Source organism: Drosophila nasuta, chromosome 3 (genome assembly GCF_023558535.2).
Source record: "Drosophila nasuta strain 15112-1781.00 chromosome 3, ASM2355853v1, whole genome shotgun sequence".
Taxonomy (NCBI): Eukaryota; Metazoa; Arthropoda; class Insecta; order Diptera; family Drosophilidae; genus Drosophila; species Drosophila nasuta.
The window spans coordinates 18,901,670-18,927,425 of NC_083457.1; the positions used below are offsets into that span (position 1 = coordinate 18,901,670).

Consider the following 25,756-nt stretch of genomic DNA (forward strand, 5'->3'; position numbering starts at 1 on the left):
GGAAAAAATATTAAAAAAAAAATAAATAATAATAAAAATATTAAAGAATAATATTCTTTAAAGTAAAAAGCATATCAACGAAAAATATTATTTAAAGTGAAAAATATATCGAAAAAGAAAAATAATAATAATGAATAATAATAATAATAATAATGAATAATAATAATAATAATGAATAATAATAATAATAATGAATAATAATAATAATAATGAATAATAATAATAATAATAATAATAAATAAAAATATTAAAATGAAGTAAAAAGTATATAGAGAAAAAAAAACATAAAAAAATATTCTTTAAATTAAAATTATATCGATAAAGAAAAATGAAAATATTGGAAGATATTCAAGATTCAAAAACTTTTCTCATATGTGTAGCATTCAATAGAACTATTTATTTCCTAATTTTTATAGTACTATTTTCTTCCTGCTGTACTGGTTCGATACATAATAATGAATTATTTAAACAAAATAAAATTTATTTCCTCATTGATGAAAACTAAAGCATACCCACTTCATTCCCTTTATACAAGGTATATATCACAGGACTGGAAAATTTAACCAGCACCATGAAAACAACATAAACTATTTATTAGAGTATAAATTTCAATCATGTGTTTATCGATGCCATGCAAATGCTATAAACAATTTGAAATGTTTTCAAAAATGTGTTTTCTTTTTTTTTGGCCCAAAAATCATTGTCGAGCGATGTGTAAATTAGCTCGACTCATTTGTGTTTATATTTCAATTGGTTGTGTAGAATGAAACAGAAGAAAATGTAGACAAATGCCTGTCTATTGTTTGCTCTCGTGTTGTTAGAAGGATTCTCATTCATCTTCGTTCTGTTCGACACACATTTTTGCGATTAATTAACCCACAATTTTCATGCTAAAGTGTTTTTCCTTTTTTTTTTGTTTGCTAAGTTTGTTTATTTTTCTATACAATGATCACGACTGCTAAATGAATTATGAGCAAAAAGAAAAAGCAAAGGGGATTGCAAAAAAGATTGAATCAGAGACGAGGTCTGGGACGAAGACGCCGAGAATGACAACAATGACCCGCGGTCTTGCTTGACGTTCAAGAATTTTTGGCCATTTGCCAATATGCCAAATTGAAAAAGCGGCACAAACCGGTTAAGAAATCAAAAAATCTAAGCAGAATGAAAAATATACAAAGTTTCTTAAATTTGCCATAATTGATGTGAGAATACCCTTGATTTTTAAATAAAAAAAAAATATATAATAATACAAAAAATAAATAAAATAATACAAAAAATTAATAATAAAAACAGAATATATTTTTTTTAGTTTAATTATATTGATGGAAAAAATATCATTTAAAATCAAAGAATTTATTCGATATAGAAAAGAATCGAACAATAATTCTGTTAATGGTAAGAATTATTATTTACATTTCGATTCTATTATTATATGTTTCTATTTTTTATTAATTTATGGATAATTATTCCTTGACGAATTAGAATTTAAAATCTGTTGGTCTTGGTTATTTGTGCCTCAACTCAATTTATTCTAAATGAGTTGACCACTTTCCTCTGTAAACTACCCGTTGTAATTGCGTGCTTACAGGGTATCGCAAATACGCAAGCAAATGAATCTACGCGTTTAGAGAGCATCTATAGGATTGTGCATAATAATGCTTATAATAGTGTACTATTAATAGAGCGCACTCTAAATTGGAACTAACTGTAAATTAATAACAGTTTAAATTGCTTCAAATGATTAGGCGATCAGTGACTAAACAAACGGTAACTATGAAAACGATTAACATCACTTTAGCATTTCGATTGTATTTCTATAACAAGCAGCGACAACAATTTTCAGTTGTTGGCAGTGAAAGTTATACCAAAATATATTTTATTTATATATGTTATATATTAAATGTTAAATGTTGTAGAGAATACAGTACAATGTTAAATGTTACACACTTAAAGCGAGCTGAGAAAGGAAACCATTTATCGGAACAAAGTTCTGCAGATGAACTATTCGATTTATCGATGATTCATAGATGAAGTCTTCTTCAGACGCAAACTTTTAAAGTGTCACTTTGGTGTGTTAACTCACAACATTCTTGAGTGACTGTGACAAGGTGAAGATGACGTATGGAAATAGCACACAATCTGTTGCTTGGCTTTTTGCGTTTGGGCAGTGTGACCAGATTCTGAGAGAACAAAAATGTATGGTTTAAATACTTTGTGAATGGCAAAAGATTCACTTAATAAATGTATGGATTAAATAGTTTGTGAATGGCAAAACTGTCACTTGAAAAATGTTCGTCTAAAGAGGACTTTAATGATTGATATTGTAAACTTAATAGAGACTCTCTCTGGTATAAAAACTGTCCCACACCACGAACTCTTTACTCTCGGGCAGCAGCTTGAACTCCAGCTGCTCAGAGATGTTAAGGCACAATTCGGATCCCCCTGGACGCAATGGTTCCCACTGCGCTGACTCGGTGTGCTGGCAATTGGGATTCCCATTCGTTGCAAATGCAGTCCACATGCCAATCAATCGTTCAATGGTTTGATACTCTGGCGTGGATTTGTCCAGTTTGCTGGAGAGCAGCATGTAAAACATATACGACAAATCATCGGCATGACAAACCCCACGCACTTGGCGACCGCACTTCAGCATACGATAGTGATTGAAGTGCTGCGAATCCATGTCGAAGCGGTACAGATAGGTGGGCGTGGATGGCGCGTAGGCGGCTCGGGCAAGCAGAGTACGATGAATGCCATGCCAAAAGTTCTTGACACTCAGTACACGCAAGCACTCAAAGAGCTCCATTCTGTCACGTTTGACATCCTCGAAGTAGGCCAACTTCAAGCGCTCCAGTTGCTCCTCCATCTCCTTGGCATCGATGGTGTCCCGCACAGGTTGTGGCAAAAGTGGTTCAAAGGCACTCAACATATACTCCTTGTCCTGCAGCGTCGACTGATAGCTGAAGAGTCCCTCGAATGAGGTGCCGCCAATGATCAGGGGCAACTCATTGCCCCAGGCGCTGGCCAGTAGCTCCAACTGTGGACGCGGCACCACACAATCTTCAGCGACATAAGGTTCCACAACGGGACCAAAGGCAATGATCTCGTAGTTGCGATGTTCCTCCTGGGAGACAATTTCATTGCAATGCTGGGCCAACTGATGACCTGACGCTGTCCTGAGGAACTGCAACAGGTCCGCATCATTATCCTTTTCGGAGTTTTTGTACCCCAGGCGCTTGGCAAGCCTTTGGGGAGCATTGCGATTGGGCTGTGTGGCCCATTCACACAACGCAGATCCAGACTGCACAATGGCGCGATGGAAGAGTCCACGTGTCTGCTCAGTATGCATAAGAATGTTTGCCGAGGCAGCACCAGCACTTTCGCCCATCAGCGTTATGTTATTTACATCTCCATTGAAGCTGGCAATGTGATCGCGAACCCAACGCAGCGCCAGCACTTGATCCTTAAGTCCAGCATTTCCGGGCACCTGTAGCTCAGGATCTCTGAGGCTCAGAAAACCCAAAGCACCCAAGCGATAGTTGAATGTCACCAGCAGCACATTGTGTTTCATGAAATAGTCCGGCCCATAGATGTCTCTAGTAGCGCCACCTATCTGAAAGCCACCACCAAAGATCCAGACCATCACGGGCAACGGTTGCGGTGACTCCAGCTGCTTGGCATACACGTTGATGTACAAACAATCCTCGGATCCTTCCACCGTATTCAAGATCGCATTCCTTTGCAGCGGTTGTGATCGGGTGTGGGTGCAATCCTTAACTCCTTGCCAAGGTTCCGCAGGTTGCGGGGCGCGAAAGCGGAGTTCTCCAATGGGGGGCTTAGCATAGGGGATGCCCTCAAAGGAATAATACGACTCGCCATCATAGAAGGTCTTGCGTTCCATGCCTTTCACCTTGCCGCATTTCGTCTCCAGCACCTTCGTTCGTCCCGTGCTCAGTCGGTACTGCGTCACCTTATGACCGAGAGCTCTGAAATCAGAATACAGAAAGTATTAATGTAGGTTATAGTTGGCGTTATCGCTGTGGTGATTATTCAACTTGATGGCCTCATAAAGATCTGTAGAGGTATTTAGCATAAAGTCAGTAAAACTAAATAGACTCTTTTTCACATTGAAAAGAGAAGGGTCTTATAAAATAATTAAGAATAATGGTAACTAAATGATTAAGTTAAGAAACCTTAATTTTTTCGTAAGAATATTCCTATAGAATCTGTAAATAAAGACTTTTTCAGCAAGATGCTGCCATCTGTAGGTTGTCACAAAATTATAATGCTTTATTTGCGGTTTGCAACTTGTTGAATTCATCATTGCTTTCTATGACAACAAGTTGCTCAAGCGCATAATATTTTTTTTATGCTTGATCATTAAAATTGAGTTCTGGTTTGTAAATTGGATTGAATGGAATCGAAATAGAAATCCAAATGATGCCAGCTCATACGGGTTTGTGAACAGAATGTTCTAGGCATGAAATCACTAATTGGAATTGGCCATGACTTTTGCCCCTCACAACATATGTATGTACGCTATGTATGAGGGAGAAATGGAATTCCGTTAATTGTTCCACCATATTGTGGAATTGTTTACATAAATGTATCTTTTAGCAGATTAAATTCCGTTTAGATCTTTAATCTAATCTAAATGATCAGACACGCCCTTTGGATAGAATTAACAAAAAAAGAAAAAGTAAAGCTATATCATAGATAACTTATCGTTGGAATGCCCCAATATAATACGCGAAGTCATTAAAACTAAGCACTTTGTGAGATAAATATAGAGATACTACAATCTGTACGCAGCTGTATAGAGATTAGTGAGGATTTGTTTAGAGTAAATACAATGGTACTTACTTTGCGGCCAATCTGAATTTATCGCCCACACTAACGCGCACTTCCATCGTACTCGATATACTCGTATGCTCTATATATATGCGTGGGGATGGGAATTCTATGCAGAATACTGCCTGAATATATTCCGCAACACTTGTAACGCGTCCAAAAGCTGAGCAAAGACTGAAGCGTATATTCGCTCAGCTATGACCAAATTGATTAGATAAAACAGACGCGCCCAACAGCTGGCCGCATAATATTGTATACTATATGAATATATATACCACTCGTATTACATATATTATTGCTGATTGTAAGTTATAGATGGAGTTTGTACAGCAAATAAAAAAAAAAAAAACAACCCAGAAGCATACGACTCTAAAGGTTAAACTTGTACATTATGTGATTGTGGAGTATATAGAAGCAACAGGATAACAGGGTAGTTTTGCAGACATCACAATTAGGTCATCAAAACAGTTGAGACTCGAGGCGCCACATTCCCATCATCATCATCAACAGGCCACCAGGCTAAGGCATCGTCATGGCACGGCACGGCCTAAAAGCTTGGCTAAGTCCTCGTCAAATAGAAACGTATGTGGTTGTGATAGCTGTGATATATACTTAGTTAAGAGTGGTATGACTCATACCCTCAAGGTCAGTGTCCTGTGCTGCGCCCCATTACGGCAAATATGCGCTGAAGGTTAATGCTAGAGCCATTTTGTGTGAATGGCAAAACATAAGAGCGGCGGTCTGGCAACGCTGTGCGCCAAACAGCTGATAAATCCCATTGGGATAGGCAGCCACATGAGATAAACATTAAAGCTATTGCTAAAGGCAGACAACAACACTAAGAGATACTCTCTACCTTGTTGATTAGACTCTATGTACTTAAATCTTGCTCGATTTATTTTAATTATTTATTATTATTAAATTAATTTCCTAAAATGGTAGTAGGCATTTATATACATTTTTAGTAATTTTCTTAGCAAAATAGTTTCTACGAAGTTGTATATTTTTAGATTCAAAAAAATGGTTCATAACGAATTTGAATTAGTCAATTATAAAGAAATTTGAATTCAAAGTGTCAATAAGTAATGATAATACCTATTCATTACCTACTTATTACTTATTATTGCAACATTTAAAGAATTACACTTCTGTAACTTAATTTAATATGCAAGGAAAGTATTTCAGTTGTGTAAGCTTGTTAGCCCAATTATTTAATTAACGCATTCGAATAAGTAAACCTGTTTCAGTCAGATTCCATTAAATTGACACTGTTCTGGAATTGCTTGAAAACGTCACAACGAATTGCAAATGCGTTTGCAAAAATGTAAATGTTGCATTTAATGGCACCTAAAGCCAGCCCTATCTGCAACATGTATGTGTGTGTGTGTGTATTTGCTGTGGCTAACTTAAGCCTATCCTCGAGTGTCTCAGCTGTCGTCGTCTGTCTTGTTATTTGCTCGTCTTGTACTATGCTCAGCACTTGATTAGAATCGTTTGACTTGTCGTAGTTGCCGTGGCTGTTGCTGCTGTGTTAACATTGCTTTACAATTCCATTTCCTCACCGTTGTTTGTTGGTTGCTTCGACAACGTCTCCTGCGACTTTGACTGACTGTGTGTGCCACTTGAGTCAAACCAAGTCTTTGCCAAGAGGTTGCCATAGCTTCTAAAAAAGGGGGGTAGTAAAGATGGTGGCTGAGATGGAGGAGAAAAAGAGAAGGAGAAGAAGAAGCAACTGAGCTGCTTTGTTTGTTGTCGCCTGGGCCAAAAGTGTTGACTGTCGAGTGTCGCCTCGTACTTAGAATGTTAGTTAATATGATTATTTCACACTTGGTCTGCTTTGAACTAACATTTCATGGGGCTTCTGATGGCCCGCTCCAATCGTCATCGTCGACGCTCTCTATCCTTATTTGTTTGTGTTGAGCTTTTGTTATTGTTTCTGTTCCTTTTGCTTGTTCTCTTGTTTGCACTTTCAACATTTAACACTTGTGCTTATCTTCAGTCTTATTCTGACACAAATTACATAGCACTATTATTGTTATAACGAGAATTACGAGTTCCAAGTTACAGATTATTGTGGATTTGTGTACAACGAAATTTGTTGTGCATTTAATAACAATTTAATTAATTTCTTTGATCAAGTTTAATTTATGCATATTATATCAAATTAGTATTTAACCATTTATTAATTCATTTTCAAAATAATTTATATTTTTATTAAGAGCTGCAAGTTTCACAAAACTAAAATATTATATTTTTATTTAATAAAATTGGTGTAAATCCAAGTTTATATAGTTGTTCTAAATAATATACATATTTAAATTACTTATTAATTCTACTTTAAGAATGTTACAAAATATTTAAACCCAAAATATTTGTACAACAAACCATCAAAGCATCATCGCTAAACATTTCACAGGCCAATAAATAAAAATATCTGAGATATCGCTCTAATAGCATACTCAATTGCTACTAAATAACATTGATGGCATTATATAATAAAAAAAAACTGCACAATTTGTTTTTGGCGCTTACGTTATTTACGCAAAAAGTGTTCGATACGCTTTTTTGTTCAACCGTGTTTATAATTGTTCGTTAAATACACGTTAGCGAGCTGAACGAAGATAATAGCTGTACAATAATCGTTCGTTAAGTGTGATATTCTCCTCTGCTTTCTGTCACCCTCACACACAGTGCAGGCCAGGTGCTCATAAATTGACACATTGCATTCTGAATGAACGAGCTTTGGATTAAATTCAATTTCCATCATTTCGTCTGTCCCTTGTCCCTATTGTCTGTTGTCTGTTGCCATGTTGTTGAAGTACCTCATACTATTTCCGAGCAATAAGTGCGTCTGAGTATGGCATCAACCGACCCTCCCTCGCCCTCTTCACCCGTTACCCGTTTGTGGCGCACAGTTTGCATGGCATTGTACAGATTCCGTTTGCAGCATTTTGTTGGTGTTGCCATCGACTAAATAAATAAATACACAGTGCAATTTATGTACATTGTATGTTTGTTTGTTTGTGTGCAAAGGAGAATTGTACATATTTGTTGTTCTTGTTGTTGGTTGTCCCGTTCACTCTGCTAACATTGTTGCTGTCGCTGCTGATGCTGCTGCTGCTGCTTTCTGGCGCCACTGCAACTGTAGACTAGCATGGCTACGCATCAACAAACTACGCACACATCCAGTCACAACCACTCACACACACAAACATACATTCTTACAGCTTAGCAACATTGTGTCCTGGTCGCATCTTGTGTCGACCTCCAAGTGCCAACGATATACGTTTCTCTCTCTTCTCCCCTTAACCGCTTCTTGGATGTGCTTGTGTTTGTGCTGCTTCTTCTTCTTCGTTTTTGTCTTTACCGTGTTTACACGATTGCCGCCTACTGTTAAAGGTGACGACCCCTCGAACCACAAGCCCTTGCTTTGCCATGCCTTGTCTTTAAATCTCTCCCTGTCGTCTGCTTTGTTGTTGTTGTTCTTGTTGGTTTTGCCTTTCTTGTTCCGAATGTTTGTTTTGCTTGCCAGCCTCTGCCTGCCCTTTTGTGTTGATGTTAGCGGACAGCGCGTGTACAAATTGTTTTTGCAAGTGACCAGGGCTGGGCACATTGCGAACTTTGCACTCCAACTCGATTCAAATAAGAAGTACATTCTCATGATGTTGCAACTAATCCAGCCATAGGAAAAATTCTTAATTTGTGAACTTTTCATCTTTGTACTACGGGAACTAGTTCACGTTGGTCATGTTGCCAACTCACGCACTGGTTCGTTTGACTCTTTTTTTCGCTTTGGTGTTTTTGTTTTACCATTCGCCGCTGCCGCTTCAATTTGGTTCACTCGTTTTGTTTAGCTTCGTTTTCGTCGTAGACGTAGACGACTCGACTCGTGCTGCGCTGCTGCTGCTGTCGCTGCTTTTACTGCTGTGCTGCCCACGGCGGCTGCGACTGCGTTGTTTGTTTGCATTTGTGTTTTAGCTGCCTTCGCTTTGTTTTCCTTACGCCCGCAGCACAAGAACAACAAATAGTACGACATACAACAACATCCACCACAGCAGCAGCAGCACCAACAACAGCAGCAGAAGCAGCAGCACCAACAGCTACAGCGACAACAGCAAAAGCAACAATAACAATAACAGGGCTGCGGCGGCTCTATCAGCTTTTTAGCGCGACGTCGCAGTCAGTCAGTCGTCGTCGGTTGTCGGACGCAGGCGTAGGCATTCCAATTGGGACGCACGTTTCGAACTCGAATTTCCGTTCACATTGTTGTTTATTGGTTCGGTTCACTACGTCGCGACGTTTTATTTTGTTTGCGTTTCTGTTAATGTGTGTGTTGTGTCAGCACGCGCTCGTGTGTGTGTTTGTGTGTGTGTGACGTTATCACGCACCAATTGCGGCAATCGCTTAATGAGCACTCATACTCTCGTACTGAGCAAATACACGTGTGTGTTTGTGAGTGCATGCTTTAAGCGTATAAAACAAAAATTGATAAATGCACAACCGTAATAAAAGTAAAGCATGTATATGGTTCAAATATATAGAGTTATATGTATGTGAGTGCGTGTGTGTAAATGATTGAATTGAGCGTGTTAATAAATAAGCAAACAAAAGTCACGGCTGTCAATGCGGTTCAATGTCTTTGCCTCCCTCAGCAGCAGGAACCTAAATACAAACTCACCAACACACTTGCACACATTTAGTGTGACAACATCGCATGTAGTAATAATCGCAACGGTAGCCGGTAACTGTGGCATTGCCGCAAAACTGGTTTAAGCCACAGCCGCAACACAGCAATAACAAGCTAAAAGACGCCGCGTCTGTTGTTCAAATTTGAGAGTGACCTTTTTTTTGCACTAATCATTGCGAATCTCAAATGTCATTTGGTGTTGCGATGAGTGAGCTGATCACTCGAAGCCATGATTAACACGTGCACTCGACTGCGAATCAGTGATTGTAATAAAAGAGATTAAAAACACTAACAACTACTACATCACTACAAAAAAAAAAATGACTGCGATTTAATAATAATGAATTAATGTATTCAGCAAAGCTGAAAGTGAGTGCAAAATGTGTGTATTAATTTGCATAACCACAAAAATACTACAAGTTAATTAAATTTGAAACATGAATGAATAATTTTATGCGACTGTGAATAATCATTTGCAAAAAAAAACAAACAAAATTATAAAAATAAAACAAAAAACACCGCAAATTTGTCACACTATTTAAAGAAGAAGCAGAAGGTTTTTCTCAAGTTGAAAGAAATAATTAGCTGGCAATTTAAAGCTAATAATGTGCACATAATTATCTTTCACTATGTAAAACAAGCGTATAAAAACTCATTGCGATAGTTATGCAAGTCGATGTTTTATCATAACGCTGTCATCTTTAGTGTCAACCAGTGACCATCTCTTGTTTCGCTTTTGCTCTTGTAGTTCGCCCAGCCATTTTGCAGAGTCGAGTTGAGTTGAATTTACTTTAACCTTTCGTCAAGTTTTGAGTGTGTATGTGAACTACATGAATTGTTGTGTATGAGAGGCGCTTAAACAAGTGCGCGCAAGTCAAGTAATAACAACGAGCGCAATAATAATAACAACAACAGCAAGAACCTCAACTACCGTCTCGCTCGCTTTGAATTGCGAGTATGTGTGTGTGTGTGTGTGTGTGTTTATATTCCGCATTTGTGTTTGTGTACCGTTCTAAAAATAACCGTTTCATGTGCAGTCGTTGCTTTCGCCGCTGCCTCGCTTCGTCTTCTTCTTTTTCATCGTCGTCGTTGTCGCCAGCAACGACGACAACGTCGCATTTTGTGTTTGTATTTGTTATCGGTTATTTAACTTGATTTATTTGCGTGCGACTGATGATTTATATCGCCTGAATGGGGCCCACAGCAATAATAACAAAACAACAACAGTAACAACTAGAACAACAACAACAACATCGTCAGCCCCAACTTGAGACTAAGTCTCACGCACATTGGCACTTAAGTGGGTCAAACAATTATTGTCACGCCTTGCCTGACAACCAAACCCCACACCCCCTTTTCCCCTGTGGTGTATAACACCTTAACCAGCCCACTCCCCTTTTGGGCAAATCGCGACCATTTCATTGCCCTTGTGTCTTCGCTGGGCTACAATGAATGACCCCTTAGTTGAGTTGGAAAGTCAATGAAGGCCACTTTTGCTCACTTTTCGTTTTAAGTGGCTGTCACCGTTCATTACTCATAGGATAAAGGATAAGCAAAGCGTGCGCTATGATTAACATTTATATTTATTGATGTCGATAATTCAATCAAACAGGACAAATTTGTAAAGCTCTTTTGTGTGGTCGCCAATAATTGATAAAAATTCCACACAATGATAATCAACAGAGCAAATCAAATTAATTAATGAGAGTTTATGCATATGCATAACACAGCTAGTATTTAAAATGCACGCTATTTATTATTTAAAATGATTATTAAATTTGAATAATCAGTTTTAATTGATATCGATTTTATTTAACCACCTCTCCTGGTTAATAAAAGACTTTGAGTCACGCGCTTACTTAAACACGCACAGATGCATATTTATGTATTTGTATTTGCATTTGCATGTTGTTGTTATGTAAATTGTCTTTCGCACAAGATTTCAATTGAACGCCCCCTGTTGGGAGTGAGTAAGAAGCTGGTGTAAATGCCTGCTGTCTCGTTTGCTCTCACGGTCTTTCTCTTCGCTCACTTTTGCATTGAGAGCACATTGAATGAGCTTTTGTCTGCGAGACAAGGACAAAGTCTCAGCTCAGCTGATGGCGGCAAAGCAACAAGTCGATTGCGATGTTACTAAAGCGTTAAAAGGGCAGGCTGTAATATTGCATTTAGACCAGTCTCTGTTGCATGCAATGAGCGTACTACTTAATTAGTTACCACTTAATCTGCAACGTCATCATTAAACCGATCGCGTGTCGTGAGCTTCTTTCGTGTTATGTTTTGTGGCCGCGCTCCAGTCTCATTCTCACTCACTCGAAACGGATACGGATGCATCGTCGCGCTATCGGCACTCTTCTAGCTCTCTCGTTCTCACTCTCGCTTCGTTCTTCGTTCTTCGTTGGCGTTTAGTTTCCACACCCAAGTGCACAGCGCAGTCAACGTTTATATGAGTTTCAATTAAATTAAATTCTCTTCGTGTTGTAATTAAGGTGACGCCGCAAAGAAATTACTAAATTCATTAAGAAACCACAGAAAAGTCGAATACAAAAAAGAAAAAAAAAGAAAAATACAATTGTTCCCGCAACACAAATTAAATATGCATCATGAATGCTGCAAGTGTCGTCAAACAAATTATTAAATAACAATACAAGTGTTTGTGAATAAAAGTGAATAGTTAATTCAAATTTCACAATGGCTCAAAATCTGACTGTTGTTATGGGTGCCGAAAACAATGGCAATAACAACAACGATGACGCAGGCGCAGCGACAGCAGCTGCAACGGTTGTTAATTTTAAGCCAAAGGATACGAATGGCTGGAAGGATTACAAGAAACTAAAAACCTATCTCATTCTAAAGGAGCAGCAAAACGAGAAGGTAAAAAAGCGAAAGAAAACCATTATAAATAGTCACATAATTAGACAAAGTAATTGCTAAATTGCAAGTATAATTCTGAATTGCAAAAATGTTCTATAATAATGTAATTATATTGGTAAATCATTTGCTTCAAGCGATGTTAACGTCAAGAGGGTTTGTTAGGAATAGGTATAAATAATAGGTATAAATAACTCAACGTTATTTAGCCTTTATACCAATATAACATTAAAGATGATTACAAGATACTAAAAACCTATCTAATTCTAAAAAGGTAAAAAAGCGAAAGAAGACCATTATAAATAGTCACATAATTAGACGAAGTAATTGCTAAATTACAAGTATAATTCTTAATAGCAAAAATGTTCTATAATAATGTAATTATATTGGTTAATCATTCGCTTCAAGCGATGTTAACGTCAAGTGGGTTTGTTTGGAATAGGTTAAGTTATAAATATATCAATCTTTATTTAGTCTTCTTACCAATATAACATAAAATATGACTTTTCCTCCATTGAATTGTATTTGTTCTTAGCTTTAGTATGACCCATTTTATAAGATCCCAGCTTAAGTTTCATTATAATCAATCAACGTAAGCTTTTGAAAAATAATCTTTTGTATTTACTTGCAATCAAATTTCAGCTTCATAAAATCGCATGGCTTCTTGAACTCTTTTATAAGAGTATTAAAAGTTCTACAATTTATAGATAACACATTTATCATGTCTATCAGAACATTCGACGCCTTGTAATTTTCTATAAATTATAAAATGCCTGATTAGATAACAGCGGGAATGTCATCACATTAAATGTGTGCCAATTACACGCAATAAAAAAAGTTGTTATTGATGGTGCGAAGAACGGAAATAAAGCGTGTGATTGTGAAATAGATTGGAAACTTCCTCAAAGCATAACAGTAAAATGAATTGTGGCAAAAAGAAAAAAAAATAGTGTAAATAATAACGATAATAAAATCAGTTAGATAAGTATCTTTAGATACTGCAATAATCGGAGTCTATAAAGATTGTAATGGGCCAATTAAAAAACTGGAATGATTTCTCTGTTTCATTATTAACCTCAAGGCGACAAAGTGTGCAATAGTCAATCAAGTAATCAATCGGGCAATCAATCAGTATTGACCCAAATTGCTGTCGGCTGAAAAAATAAATAAATTTATTGTGGTCAGACATAAATGCATATAAATCAAATAAAATAAATACATAGAATATGCTATGCTTGGCATTGACAGTTGCACAAACAATATAAAAATTCAGTACGAGATTGAGCAAAAAACAAGGAAAAAAAAAGAATAAATAGAAAAATAAATAAAATTGATTTAATTTGAAATACATTTACATTTTCTACAATTCAAAAAAGTTGTTGTTTTTACAAAATGTTGACTAAGATTAACTCAGAGACTTTTAACAAGATAATTTTCTGGCTATGACGTTCGTTTAAATACTTTCGTTATTCTAATTATAACTATGACAATGAGAAAACAGAAATTAGATTAATTTAGAGCTCAACAAGAAACTTTGATTTCCATCGTGTCATCGCACATTTCTATTATGATTTGCAGCTTTTCTTCGATAGATCATAATCCACAAAGCCGATTCCAATAATGCTCTTAAAATGTTTGAAATCTAATTGGAATCGCTGAAAAGTTTCAATTGCTTTTTAACAATTACGATTTGAAAATGTAACAATGCCATAATACTTGCTATCTTGCTCTCACTCGCTTTCTAGCTCGTTCTAGCTACAATTAACAAACAAACAATCAAACAAAAAAAAAAAAAAAAGGAGAAACAGAAACAAAGAAGGGGGCAGAGAAAAATTTTGTTATAACCAGAAAAAGAGAGAAAAAACCTCTTCATATAAAGTTATTAAACGGTCATGACCCCCATTTTGAAAATGCTTATCAACAGAGAACATGGCAACCGAAGGGGAGCAGTTGGGAGGGGTAAGAGGGGAGGAATCAGAGGAGGTGAAGTAGGGGAACAAATAATAATAAAGCAAACATGAAAAACGAGCATTAAAAACGCACGAAAAAATGACGAGCGCGTTTCCAAAAGAGAGTGAGAAGGGAAAGACAGGAGAAGAGAGGGAGAGAGAGGAGTGTGGACAGTCGAGGGCCGGGGGGGAGATGACGCCAACAGAAGCAGAAGCAAACGATGCCGGCGACGCCATTTGACCGCTTTGGCGTCGGATCAATAAATATGGATGACTTGGCGCTGTCCAGATTGATGTGTACAAAAGCACTAACAAACAAACATACGAAATACATACACACACACACACACATACAGAGATACTCACACACTCACACACAGTTGTTTGTAGCTATATCCAAGTTGTGTAATAAAAATGCGCGCCTATCAATGTCAAAAAATCTGACACACAATGAATGGAATAAGAAAAGTAAACAAACAATTAAATTGCTTAGTGCCTAATAAAATAAATGAATGCCAGTTGAGCTTGCGTGTTTGTCTTTTTACCAGATACGTCTGGATACAGCAGACAGCTGCCCAGATACCGAGTGTCTGTCTGTCTGTCTGTCCGTCCGTCTGCCTGTCTATATGTGTCTGTTTGTCTGTCTGTCAGTATCTCGGACTCTGTGTGTTTGTGTTTTTGTTTGTGCTTAGATACACACGCTTGGCACAGATACAATTCGAACAAAGCGAAGGATTTGCGAATGCGAATAAGTAAGCAGTGCAAATAAGCTCACTCACTCACACTCTCTCTCTGGTATTCGTATTCGCATCGCACATGCTTGCCACTTGGGCGTATACGTAATATATATCAAATAGCTCTTGCCGATTTGCTGATGGAGAAAGGCCATGCGAATTAATTCGACGCCGCTTATGACGCGCTTATAAGTAACAAAGTGTGTGAATCATTTTTTTTTTGAGTGTTTGGGCATATGAATAACTTGTGTGTGTGTGTGTGTATGGGTGTGGGTGTAACATATCTCGCGTGAGCGACAGTCGCGACAAACGTTAAATACACACATATACAATAAATCATCTCGAATGCAATAAACGCTTTAATAAGCCTCTGGAAATTTGTTCACAAATTGTACTAAATGATAAACATGGGATAGATATCTTCCAAATTGAGCGATGCTATCACAAAGAACTCAATTCCAACAATTTAACCAGCAATCGAAATCGGGCCAACTGATAGGAATGTAATGAATGATACCGAGCTCTAGACTTAGTTTGCTTGACAACCGCAATAATATAATTATGTTATACTTCACTTGTATAGCAAGATGTGTATGTATGTAATTCATTGCTGTACATATGATACACCCCCTAACTACATATAAACATACATTATTTATCTGATTCGTATTTTATTGTATTTTTAATAACAACTTCAATTTATCTGTACTATACACATTTACTTTTTATCTGAAGAGAATGTGGATTCTATTTATTTTAGTTCTGATTTTCGTAGTATCTACACACATTCTGCAACTAAACTCCTTACGTTTAAATACTGAATTTTACATAGAGTTTTAAATTATGTTATATACAAACTACCAAATGAGGTATTCTGGCTAATCTGATCCAACAAAATTGATTTCTTTGTTCGATATTATGTTTCATTCAAGTCGAATCCTGGTAGTTAGTGCAGTATATTCATATACTGTATATATTGGCAGCAACATTTTAGTCAAACTTTAAAGTTCAAGTTATATACATTTACTCTTTATTTGAAAAGAATCTGTTGAAGTTGCATTCAAGTAAAATACTGATAGTATAAAGCAGTATATACATATACTGTATATAAATAGTATATTGGCAGCAAAATTTTAATTAATCTTTAAGGTTAAAGTTATATTGATTTACTCATTATCTGTGGTTTCTATTTATTTTATTACTTATTTTAGAAACACTAAATAATAAATATAAATTTGAATGATGTTAGATAAAAATTACAAAATTTATTGCATTCCATGCATCTTTGTTGTATATTTTGTTCAATTGTTCAAGTGCAGTATATAAATATACTGTATATATTATTATTTTACAAATTTATTTATTTTCTGGCCACATTTTCAAAAGTTCTCGCTTTGTAATCTTTACAAACTATTTCTTCTACAAAATGTTAATAAATAAATACATTTTTAAATAACAAATGTTGTTGTTCAAGTTACACTAAGCAAAAATACTGATAGTATAGTGAAGTATATACATACTTGTATACTGTATATATACAAATAATTTTTATTTTACAAATGTATTTATTTTCTGCCGCATTTTAAAAAGAGCTTCATTATCTTTATAAACTATTCCTCTAAATATTAATAAATAAATCATTTTTTAATATATAAATTTTGTTGTTAAGTACAATAAACTTGAATCGGCACTTCAACATATTATTACGCCTTTCAACTCAGCACAGCAACTCACCGAATCGACAATTCAAAAGGCAGCAAGTTCAGTCGAGAAACGAGCTGCTTACTTTTGAGAACCGATAAGTGCGAATAACTGCTGCTGATATTATTGTTTTTAATCGGCACATTAGCATCTGGCATGACGCATTTTGACTGTTGTATGTCAAAATTGGCAAGCGCGTTAATCGATTCTAAATAGCTGTATTTATATTTCACACTCGGCTTTATTTGCATGCCGACAACAGACCTTTAACGCAGCTCGGGGTTTGGAGGCGTATACTTAATATAGAAATGTGTGCAATTTATTCTCATGTTCTCTTTTAGCTTTTTCCGCCTTGAGAGCAGCTTAATGAGTTAAGCTTAAATTGATTAACATTGATTAACACGTTAACGTTAATTGTTGACCTGACCCAAGCCGCGACTAATGTCTCTCTCTGTCTCTCACTCTTTTTTAGGCCGCTCACACGCCTGAATCGGTTCGCTCATACTTGCTGAGGAAGCGAACGACGCCGACAACAACAACAACAACAGAGCGCACGACCTTTGTGTGCTACACGTGTGGCACGGACACGCCCTCGTCGCAGCTGCGACTCGTTTACTGCTGCCCCAATGCTGAGCGAGAGCCCTACTATCCCTACATCAAAACGATGAAGGCCTACAAGAATGCTAGTCCAATTAGTCCTCAAGGTGAGTATCCAAAAAGCGGGAATATACTGAGTAACTATATACCGAAATGTCATAGAAAGTCATTATGCGGTTAAGTAAGTATTTAGTAACTAAGTATTTAGTAGCTATTTGATATGCTATCAGTTTTCTTGATAAGTATTAATGTTAAATTAACGGAACTGAGATGTTTATATTTAACTTTGCTACTGTTATGAAGTTTTTTTGGATAACTTTTCCTCAACACATTCTTAAAAACGTTTACTTGTAAAAATTAATTTTGTTATTCTAGTAGGATGTTTTAGATATCATAATATATCATTCGGTGATTAGACTCCTTAATAAGTTATACTCATTAAACATACCGGGAGGAAAGGGAAGATTTAAACCCAATTAAGAGAAAATGCAGCTTCACAATTTCTTGTTTTTAAGAATTTCAAGTTAAGACTTAGAAATAGATTAATTTCCTTGAATTAAAAGCAATGTAGTTTTATGCTAAGCAGGTGAATGTTTTGAGTAAAAGCAAGTAAGAAAGCTACTGTTAGGTGTTATCGACTGCGAAATACACGCTACCATTTTGAATAAAAGTAAAACAGCGGTATTATTCTTAAAATATACCAAACTAATATACCACACAAATATTAAAATTATACTCAATGTCACATTTGATATATCGATTAAGTACTACATTCGGAATTTGAATTAGATGTAATAATATTCTAGATTGTCAGACAAAGCAGTTAAGACTCAAATGCAGAAGGCGTTAATTGCCTTGAATAACTTTTACAATTTGTATCAGCTCGCAATCAGGGATCGTAAATATTATAGCTATCATTGTCTATACCAAAATTCGCGACTCTAGTTTCAGAATTTCGCTTGTTATTCGATTTTTGTCGATTTGCGGGGTCGGAAGTGGGACTAGAAAACATTGTAAACAAACTTGATCTGTGTGCAAACATTACATTATAGCTTTATCTTTGAAAGTCTCTGACATTTAGGTGTTCATACGAACTGACAGATCCAAAGATAGACGGACTATCTCATCTCGTCTACATTGTTTGGTTGGAAATGCCTCCTCTACCCAAAGGGTAAAAGAGTAGAATTTTACACTTTGGGTAGAGTGTATTAATATTACCATTGCCTAATAAGTTATCTACATAAATAATAATAAATAAGACGGTATAATTTGTAAGTATATGTACATCCATACAAAAAATATCGCGCTTAGTATATTTTTCAATATTTTCGGTAGAATGGTTTTGTGAAGTATTTTGCGGAATATTTATTTGGTATATTGAAACAATAATGCCATTTTTACCATAAGTTCTTAAAAAAATATATTACTTTATGCAAAAATATTAATTTCAATACCTAGAAGATATTAACAAGAAATTTTCCCTCTTATTTTGTAGGCATGGTGCAAATCTGTGCGGGCTGCAACGAGAAGCACGTCAACCTGGCGGAGGGAGGTCCGCCGCCAGTGGTTGCAGCTGCACCCACAGCTGTGGCAGCGATATCGTCGGAGCCTGGCATGACGCACTCCTTGGAGTCCAGTGCGGCGATGTACAGCACAAGTGGCCACTTGGTGTCCAGCGGTGGCGGCAACAGTCACATGATGACATCGGCATTCGTTGGTCACAATTCGCCGTCGGAAAAGTCGCTCGCCAATTCGGATTCCACCAGCAATGTGCGCTTTAAGGTGAGTTACGCTTTACATCCATTGATTGATTGCTCCTCCAAGTGCAGCTTAAACCGGTAAAAAGTCACATTTCCTGGCTTTGTTTCGGTTTGAGTTATGTTGTTGTTAATTTATGTTGGTTTCACATTGTCAATAACAATTTGTAGCTTTGAATATGCAAAGTTCGATTAGTTTTTTTTTATTTTGTTTCCATATTCATAAGGCACACCCAATCATCAATGTAAATGTGTGTGTAAAGTTGACTTGTGGAAATTTACTAGCTGCCGATTGCAAGCTGAAACTGACAGCTCCAGATAATGCCCCGGAGGGCAGCATATAGGAAAAGCGATTGCATTTAATGTGGAAAAACAAGTATAAATTGTGCAGTGGAAAGGCATCAATGACTTTTAAATGCGCTGCTAAATATTGAGTGCTTAAATATAGGGAATATGTAGTGTAGTGATAGGGTTGTGATGAGGTTGTAGTCTGAGCATGATAAGTTGCTGTTGGGGTTAAACGATGCCCTCTTGTCTCCGATTTCAAAGTACACCGAAAAAAATCGTATATAAATACGCCGAATTACGCAGAATTAGGCGATGTCAATATCAAGACAATCCCGGTGGGAAAATATAAAATTTTTGTTGGCCCCTAATTAAGTTTAAGATTAAAGTTGAGTACCTAATGGTATTTTTTCTTTTTAAGATTCAAATTTAGTACCTTATAGTATTTTTGCTTTTTAATATTAAAAGTGAGTACTTAATGGTATTTTTTCTTTTTAAGATTAAAATTTAGTTCCTTACTTACCGGTATTTTTCTTTTTTAAAATTAAAATTCAAAACCTTATAGTATTTTTTCTTTTAAAGATTAAAATTTAATACCTTATGGTAATTTTTTCTTTTCAAGATTAAAATTGAATACTTTATGGTATTTTTTTTAACTGCGATTTTTTTTAATGTATTTAGTTGTAATTAGTTGCTTTAAACTATTTACGAAATACATATAACCTCAGTATTTAAACCGACGACCTCATTGAAGAATGAATAAAATAGCAAAGGAAGATGCTTTGTGCGCTAAATCTAGTATTTTTTTTTGTATATTCTTTGTCATATATTTAATTTAACAGTTTAATTCTAAATCTGTCCTTAAAAATCCGACATAAATCTAGTACTTTTTAGTACTTATTACCATTTATTTAATTTCACAATTTAATTCTGAATGTGTACATCAAAATCCGCGATAAAATCAGAGTTTTTGTTGTATATTTTGTCATTTATTTAATTTAACAATTTAAAGTAGAATGTGTACCTAAAAGTACGGACTAAATCTAGTGTTTTTTTTAGTATATTTTGTGAGTTTTTTTATTTATCAAACCTGAATGTTTACTTTAAAACCCGAGCTTAGATCAAATCGAAATCGCGTGTGTCAATCACTTTTTTCTGTGTAGTCGCTTATGCCGCATTTGTTAGCGTATTACGTATTACAATAAATGGAACTCGTCGTCTCGCGCTAATGGGAGCAGCTCCCTGAACGTAGCGATAACACCCCCGACACCTCTGGCCCCTTGGCTGATAACCGCACGAACTTGCGAACGTTTCACAAAGGTGGCGACCCAACAAACAGACGGACGGACAGACAGACAGTTGGACAGACTAGTTGAGGAATGGAATGGAACGAAGTGAAATGAAATGGAATAGAATGGCATGAATGTGGACAGATGATGAGGCATGTTGAGTAATTCATTTGCATGCTGAAGGTCGGCTACAGAGCGATATCAATTATGTGGACTATACGACGGAGGAAAGCATTGATAAGGAAATAAAGAGAGTGAGCAGGGGGGGAAACATTATTAGTTGCTGCCTCCTCGCTGCTTATCAGTCTCTACGTGTCTGTGTGTTTGTGTGCGTGTGTGTGTGTGTGGGGCGTGCCGAGTGGAGCCGAGCCAAGTCGAGTGTCAACATGTTAACCAATTTGAGTCAACAAATGTCAAGATTAGATTATAAACGCTGCAATGCCCACGGACGGATCGCATGGCCAAAGAGCAGCCGGCGAGGGTGGACGATGGGTTTTGCCCCATGTGCGCTTTAATTACTGCTCCCAGTTGTGGGTTGAGACGGGGCAAAGGGGTTAAAGCAAATACTTAACACATTGATAAACACACTCACGCACAACACAAGTTAAACAAACACCACAAAGAAATAAAAAAAGAATTTGTATATTATTTTAAAAATAAACAAAAGACGAAACGGAAAACAAGAGACAACCGCAAAAGTTGGGTAAACGCTAGAGGAGATGCGACGACATTTTTTATACCCGCTACCCATTGGGTAGAAGAGTATTATAACTATGTATTCAGCTGCCATAAGGAGGCAACTCCGAACCTATAAAGTAGATATATTCTTGATCCAAGCGATCTAACCATGTTCGTCTGTCTGTCTGTCCGTCTGTCCGTATTAACACCTATATCTCATAGATTATAGAATATAGAGTTATAATTTGTTTTCAACATCATTTGTTATGCTTGCACACAGATCAAATTTGTTTCTAATTTTTGCCATGCCCACTTCCGCCCCCACAAATATAGCTACAGTTGCGAATTTTTGTATATACATAGATTAATAAAAATTGTCTAAGTTATTAAAGAAATACTTTTGTATGGGCAAAAATATGGTATATTTTGCAATCTATATCTTTAATGTAGTACCATATCAATATACCGAATATAACAGCTGGTGTATTTTTAGTATTTTCGGTATATTTTGAGAATAATACCTTAATATTTTGCTTTTATTCACAATGGGTAGCGGGTAGCTCACAGTCGAGTACACTCGACTGTAGTTTTCTTAACTGTTTTTTTGCTTTTTGGGATCGGGGTAACTGGGTATATCTATATTAATATCTGTATCTGGTGCTAACCGGTTTGTCATATATACGAGAGTGTGTATGAATGCGTTGACTTTGTTGTTTAAACACTTTTTATTTATAGCCATTTATTGTTGCCTCAAGTAGTTTATTTATTTATATGCATATATTTGTTTAACTTTTGTTTTTTTTTAATTTTCTCTAGAAAGACACTCGTAAATTATTTGCTACGATCATTTTAATCGTTTTCCTGTTTTTAAGCCAGCTCCGAATTCTCTATAAATCTAAATCTATTGTCTAAGCATTAATATACTAAATTCCATTGTGATAAATAATGCATTTGCAACGGGGAAAAAATTAAACGAAATATATAATAACTACGTGCTTTGTCATTGTGGTCAACCAATCGGTCGATAGCAACGTTTTAATAATAGAAATTATTTCAAGTTTTATATATAGCAAATGAATGAATTGGCCTGATTAAATATTGTCGTATACTTTATGATCTTATAATATTTCATAGCCATGCTGTTATCGGATTTATTGCTTCATAATTAGCTGTTGATATATCCTGATAAGATGAACGATCGATAAGACGTGCGTGTTTAGCTGATAATGTCACTTCAAATATTCAAAAAGGGGCACCTTTATTTAGATTTTTGTCTTTGCTTTTCGATTCGATTTACACACACTCGATAACGGAATTGATTTATTGGTTTCATAGAATTACTTTAAATGGAACAACGTCGATATAGAGTCAACTTTTGTTTAGGTTTCGGCTTACTTTGATATATGATATCTATAAAAAGAATATTGACGCTTTTTGAGCTAATATTTGTATGACATTTCAGATTCCCGTTAAATTTAAAATATTTCGTTAAACGTACCGCACAAATTTCATCATTTTGAATAATTCACAACACCCAACACAATAAAATATAAATTCCTTTTTTATTTCTCGAGAACTGAATCGATATGTAGACTTCAACGGACTATAAAGTACTCTAAGAACTCTTCGTTTTATAATGTAAGCTAACCTCGGATTCAAAAAGAGGGGACAACGTGTGGTATGCGTGATTTCTTAAGTTATCTACGATTGTTGCAATATCAAACGATGTTATCAATATTGCAATGTTATAATGTGGACTGTTGAACTTTGCAATTTCTAAAGAATTTTAATAAATATAGAATTTCACTTTCATTAAATTCAATTTTTGGGCTTATTGCAAATTAAAATTTTGCTTTCTGATAGATCAGTTCATTTCGGAGAACGCTTATAAAGAATTGCACGCTCAAATTTGACATAAAGTTAATTTCTAGATGAATTTATTGCATCGCATTGACTTGCTGACTTAACAAATTGAATGCATTCGATAACTCGATTTTTGGTAGACATTAGAGAGAAATGATAACCTTGACTGAGTTTAACGACATTTCGAAACCTACCGCAAACATCTGAACATTGTGTATATATTTGCATATATTGCGCTTATTTGGGATTCTAAACAATTGCTAAATACATATTTTACTTGCTTCATCCCATTTGAGCTGTCGCTCTTTATTCTATTGTTTGCTTACCGTGTTAAAATTGTTTAAATAATTGCTTAACTGAGACCGAAAAAAGAAAAAAACAGATCACTAAACAGTTGGTGGAAACGTTTGGCCCAGTTAACAGCAACAAGTCTTTGGTATCTGTCACACTAGAAATAGCTGTTGAATAGAGTAATGTATTTTTATCAATTTCGATTCCACAAAAAAGTGGAAGTATTTCCTGCACTCAACTTTGTCTCGACACAATTGCTTGCACATTGAAGTTTGTGCATTCAATTTCAACTTCACAGGTAACAGATAATTAAGGTGCGATAATACATTGGACAAACAGTTTGGGACTGCCATATCACCCGACTTGAGCAAATACCAATACCAATACACAGCATAATGCAAAAATAAATACAAATAATAAATATATGCGTACTCGCAGAAGCAGTATCAACAAGTATGCGTACCTATTTCGCATTTCAAAGCTATTCATAGTTCTTACCTTAAGCGGTTTGAGTCAGTTTCTTCCTCCGTTAGATTTTCTTGTTTGTCTCATCAATTAATCGTTGAATACCCTGTGAAACGAAGTGTGTTCGGTTGCTTGTTGAATGCACCCAACAAGTCAGGCTAAAGAAGAATTTCTAAGTGAAGCCCCTTATCCCATAAAATATTTCAGCTATACCTGCCATATAAATGCATTTAATAATATTCTTCTTCATAGAAAATATAAACATTAAACAAAATCATTAAAACAAAATCTTTATTATTTGCATTGTAAATTTTCCATTTTTGTATTTTTTATAAAAATCAATCTTAGTGACTTTAAAAAATACTGAATATTTGCTTCTCAGACACTCTCAAGTCGAACCAGTTTTATTTTATTTGTTATTTTTTTCTGTAATATATTTTTTAATTAGAAATAGTAATACTGACATTTTATGTAAGTGATTTTATGTTGTTTAAAATCTATATTGATATAAACTTAAAAAAATACTGAGTATTTCCCTGTCCGGCACGTTCAAGTCGAATCAGTATTAGTTTTGTTTAATGTATTTGAATGTAATAAATATTTGCATTATTTATGTTCCTTTGTAAATTTAACTAAAAATATTAATCCTGACAATTTTTGGATATGTTATACAATATCTTAAGTATAATAAATCGAAAAAATACTGAGTATTTTCTTGTCAGTTTGTTACCTCAAATCGAACCAGTATAAAATTCGTATAATGATTATTGAATATATTGAATATTTGCATTATATATGTTTCTTTATAGAATTCGTTCTGTGTATAAAATCTTAATTTCAATAAATTAAAAATATACTGAGTATTTTCCAGTCAGTTTCAATTTCTGAAATATTCAAATATGTGCATTATTTATTTAATAATCCAATACTTGCAGTATTAGAATATTTTGTTGTATTTGGCGTATTTTTATTAGATTAAAAAGTACTGAGTATTTAGCTGTTCAGCACTCTCAACTCCTAATCAGTGTTAAATTTCTTATGCGTGGGCTTTGTAATTAGGGTGCAAAACAAATCATCATGATGAGAAGTGTTTTTGTTTATGAATCTTGTGTCCCGTAATCGAACAGCGTTTTGTTGTCATTCCACTTGTAACGCCAACTAAACGTTTACCTGCATTGTGAGCTTCAATGGCCCTCGACGCATGCTCAATTATGGTCAGCAGGTATTTTAGGGGAATGCCAGAGGACTTTGGCACACATTCAACTCAAAAGACATGCGACGCCTACCAGATAAACGACGAATGGAAAGAGCGTTTGAGTTGACGACAGAGAAATGACATTTTTCATGAGAAATCGCAATTTATAACTATCATTAGTTAATCAATAGTATATCAATGATCAATGAGCGTCGACAAATTGGTATGCGAGGTACACGAGGTACATCAACTAGTTCTAACCAGTTCTGATTTTAGTGGTGGATCGATGAAACGGTTGCAGAGATAACAGAACTTAAGGCAGGGCCTAGAGCAAGGTAAACATACTCGTATAATGCCAAAGCTGATTAGAGCGATTTCCCTCACTATTGAGTTGTCGTCTCCTCTGCTCTCTCCTCTATCTCCCTCTCTCTCTCACTCTCTTGACAATCGATAAGCAAGGTGAACGGTTTTCACCGGTGTCGAGCGGTTGGCAATGGCAAATCAATTGAAATGAAATATTAAATAATTTTGATTAGATAAGTC

At 35.6% G+C, this 25,756-nt stretch overlaps 2 protein-coding genes across 7 annotated transcripts in view; one reads left to right on the forward strand and one right to left on the reverse strand.

Moving 5' to 3' along the window:
* Positions 1-25,756, forward strand: part of LOC132792398 (uncharacterized) — a 94,712-nt gene that overhangs the window by 18,877 nt on the left and 50,079 nt on the right. For 3 of the 5 annotated variants that reach the window (XM_060801758.1, XM_060801756.1, XM_060801757.1), the window contains exons 3-4: positions 17,266-17,497; positions 18,886-19,172. In XM_060801758.1, the coding sequence (XP_060657741.1) occupies positions 17,266-17,497; positions 18,886-19,172 (519 nt within the window). Of the gene's footprint in view, positions 1-9,037; positions 9,363-12,027; positions 12,413-17,265; positions 17,498-18,885; positions 19,173-25,756 lie in introns of those variants that run through there. The other 2 variants (XM_060801759.1, XM_060801760.1) reach the window with 2 other exon arrangements.
* On the reverse strand, positions 1,784-24,168 carry LOC132792401 (esterase B1). 2 transcript variants are annotated; one of them, XM_060801764.1, is made up of 2 exons: positions 24,052-24,168; positions 1,784-3,986 (listed from the first exon to the last, which is right to left on the reverse strand). In XM_060801764.1, exon 2 carries the CDS (start codon positions 3,899-3,901, stop codon positions 2,330-2,332), a length of 1,572 nt encoding a protein of 523 aa, XP_060657747.1. In that variant the 5' UTR covers positions 3,902-3,986; positions 24,052-24,168; the 3' UTR covers positions 1,784-2,329. The 2 variants fall into 2 exon arrangements, with proteins under 2 accessions (XP_060657747.1, XP_060657746.1); XM_060801763.1 differs by lacking the exon at positions 24,052-24,168 and adding an exon at positions 4,864-5,012 and having other exon boundaries at positions 1,785-3,986.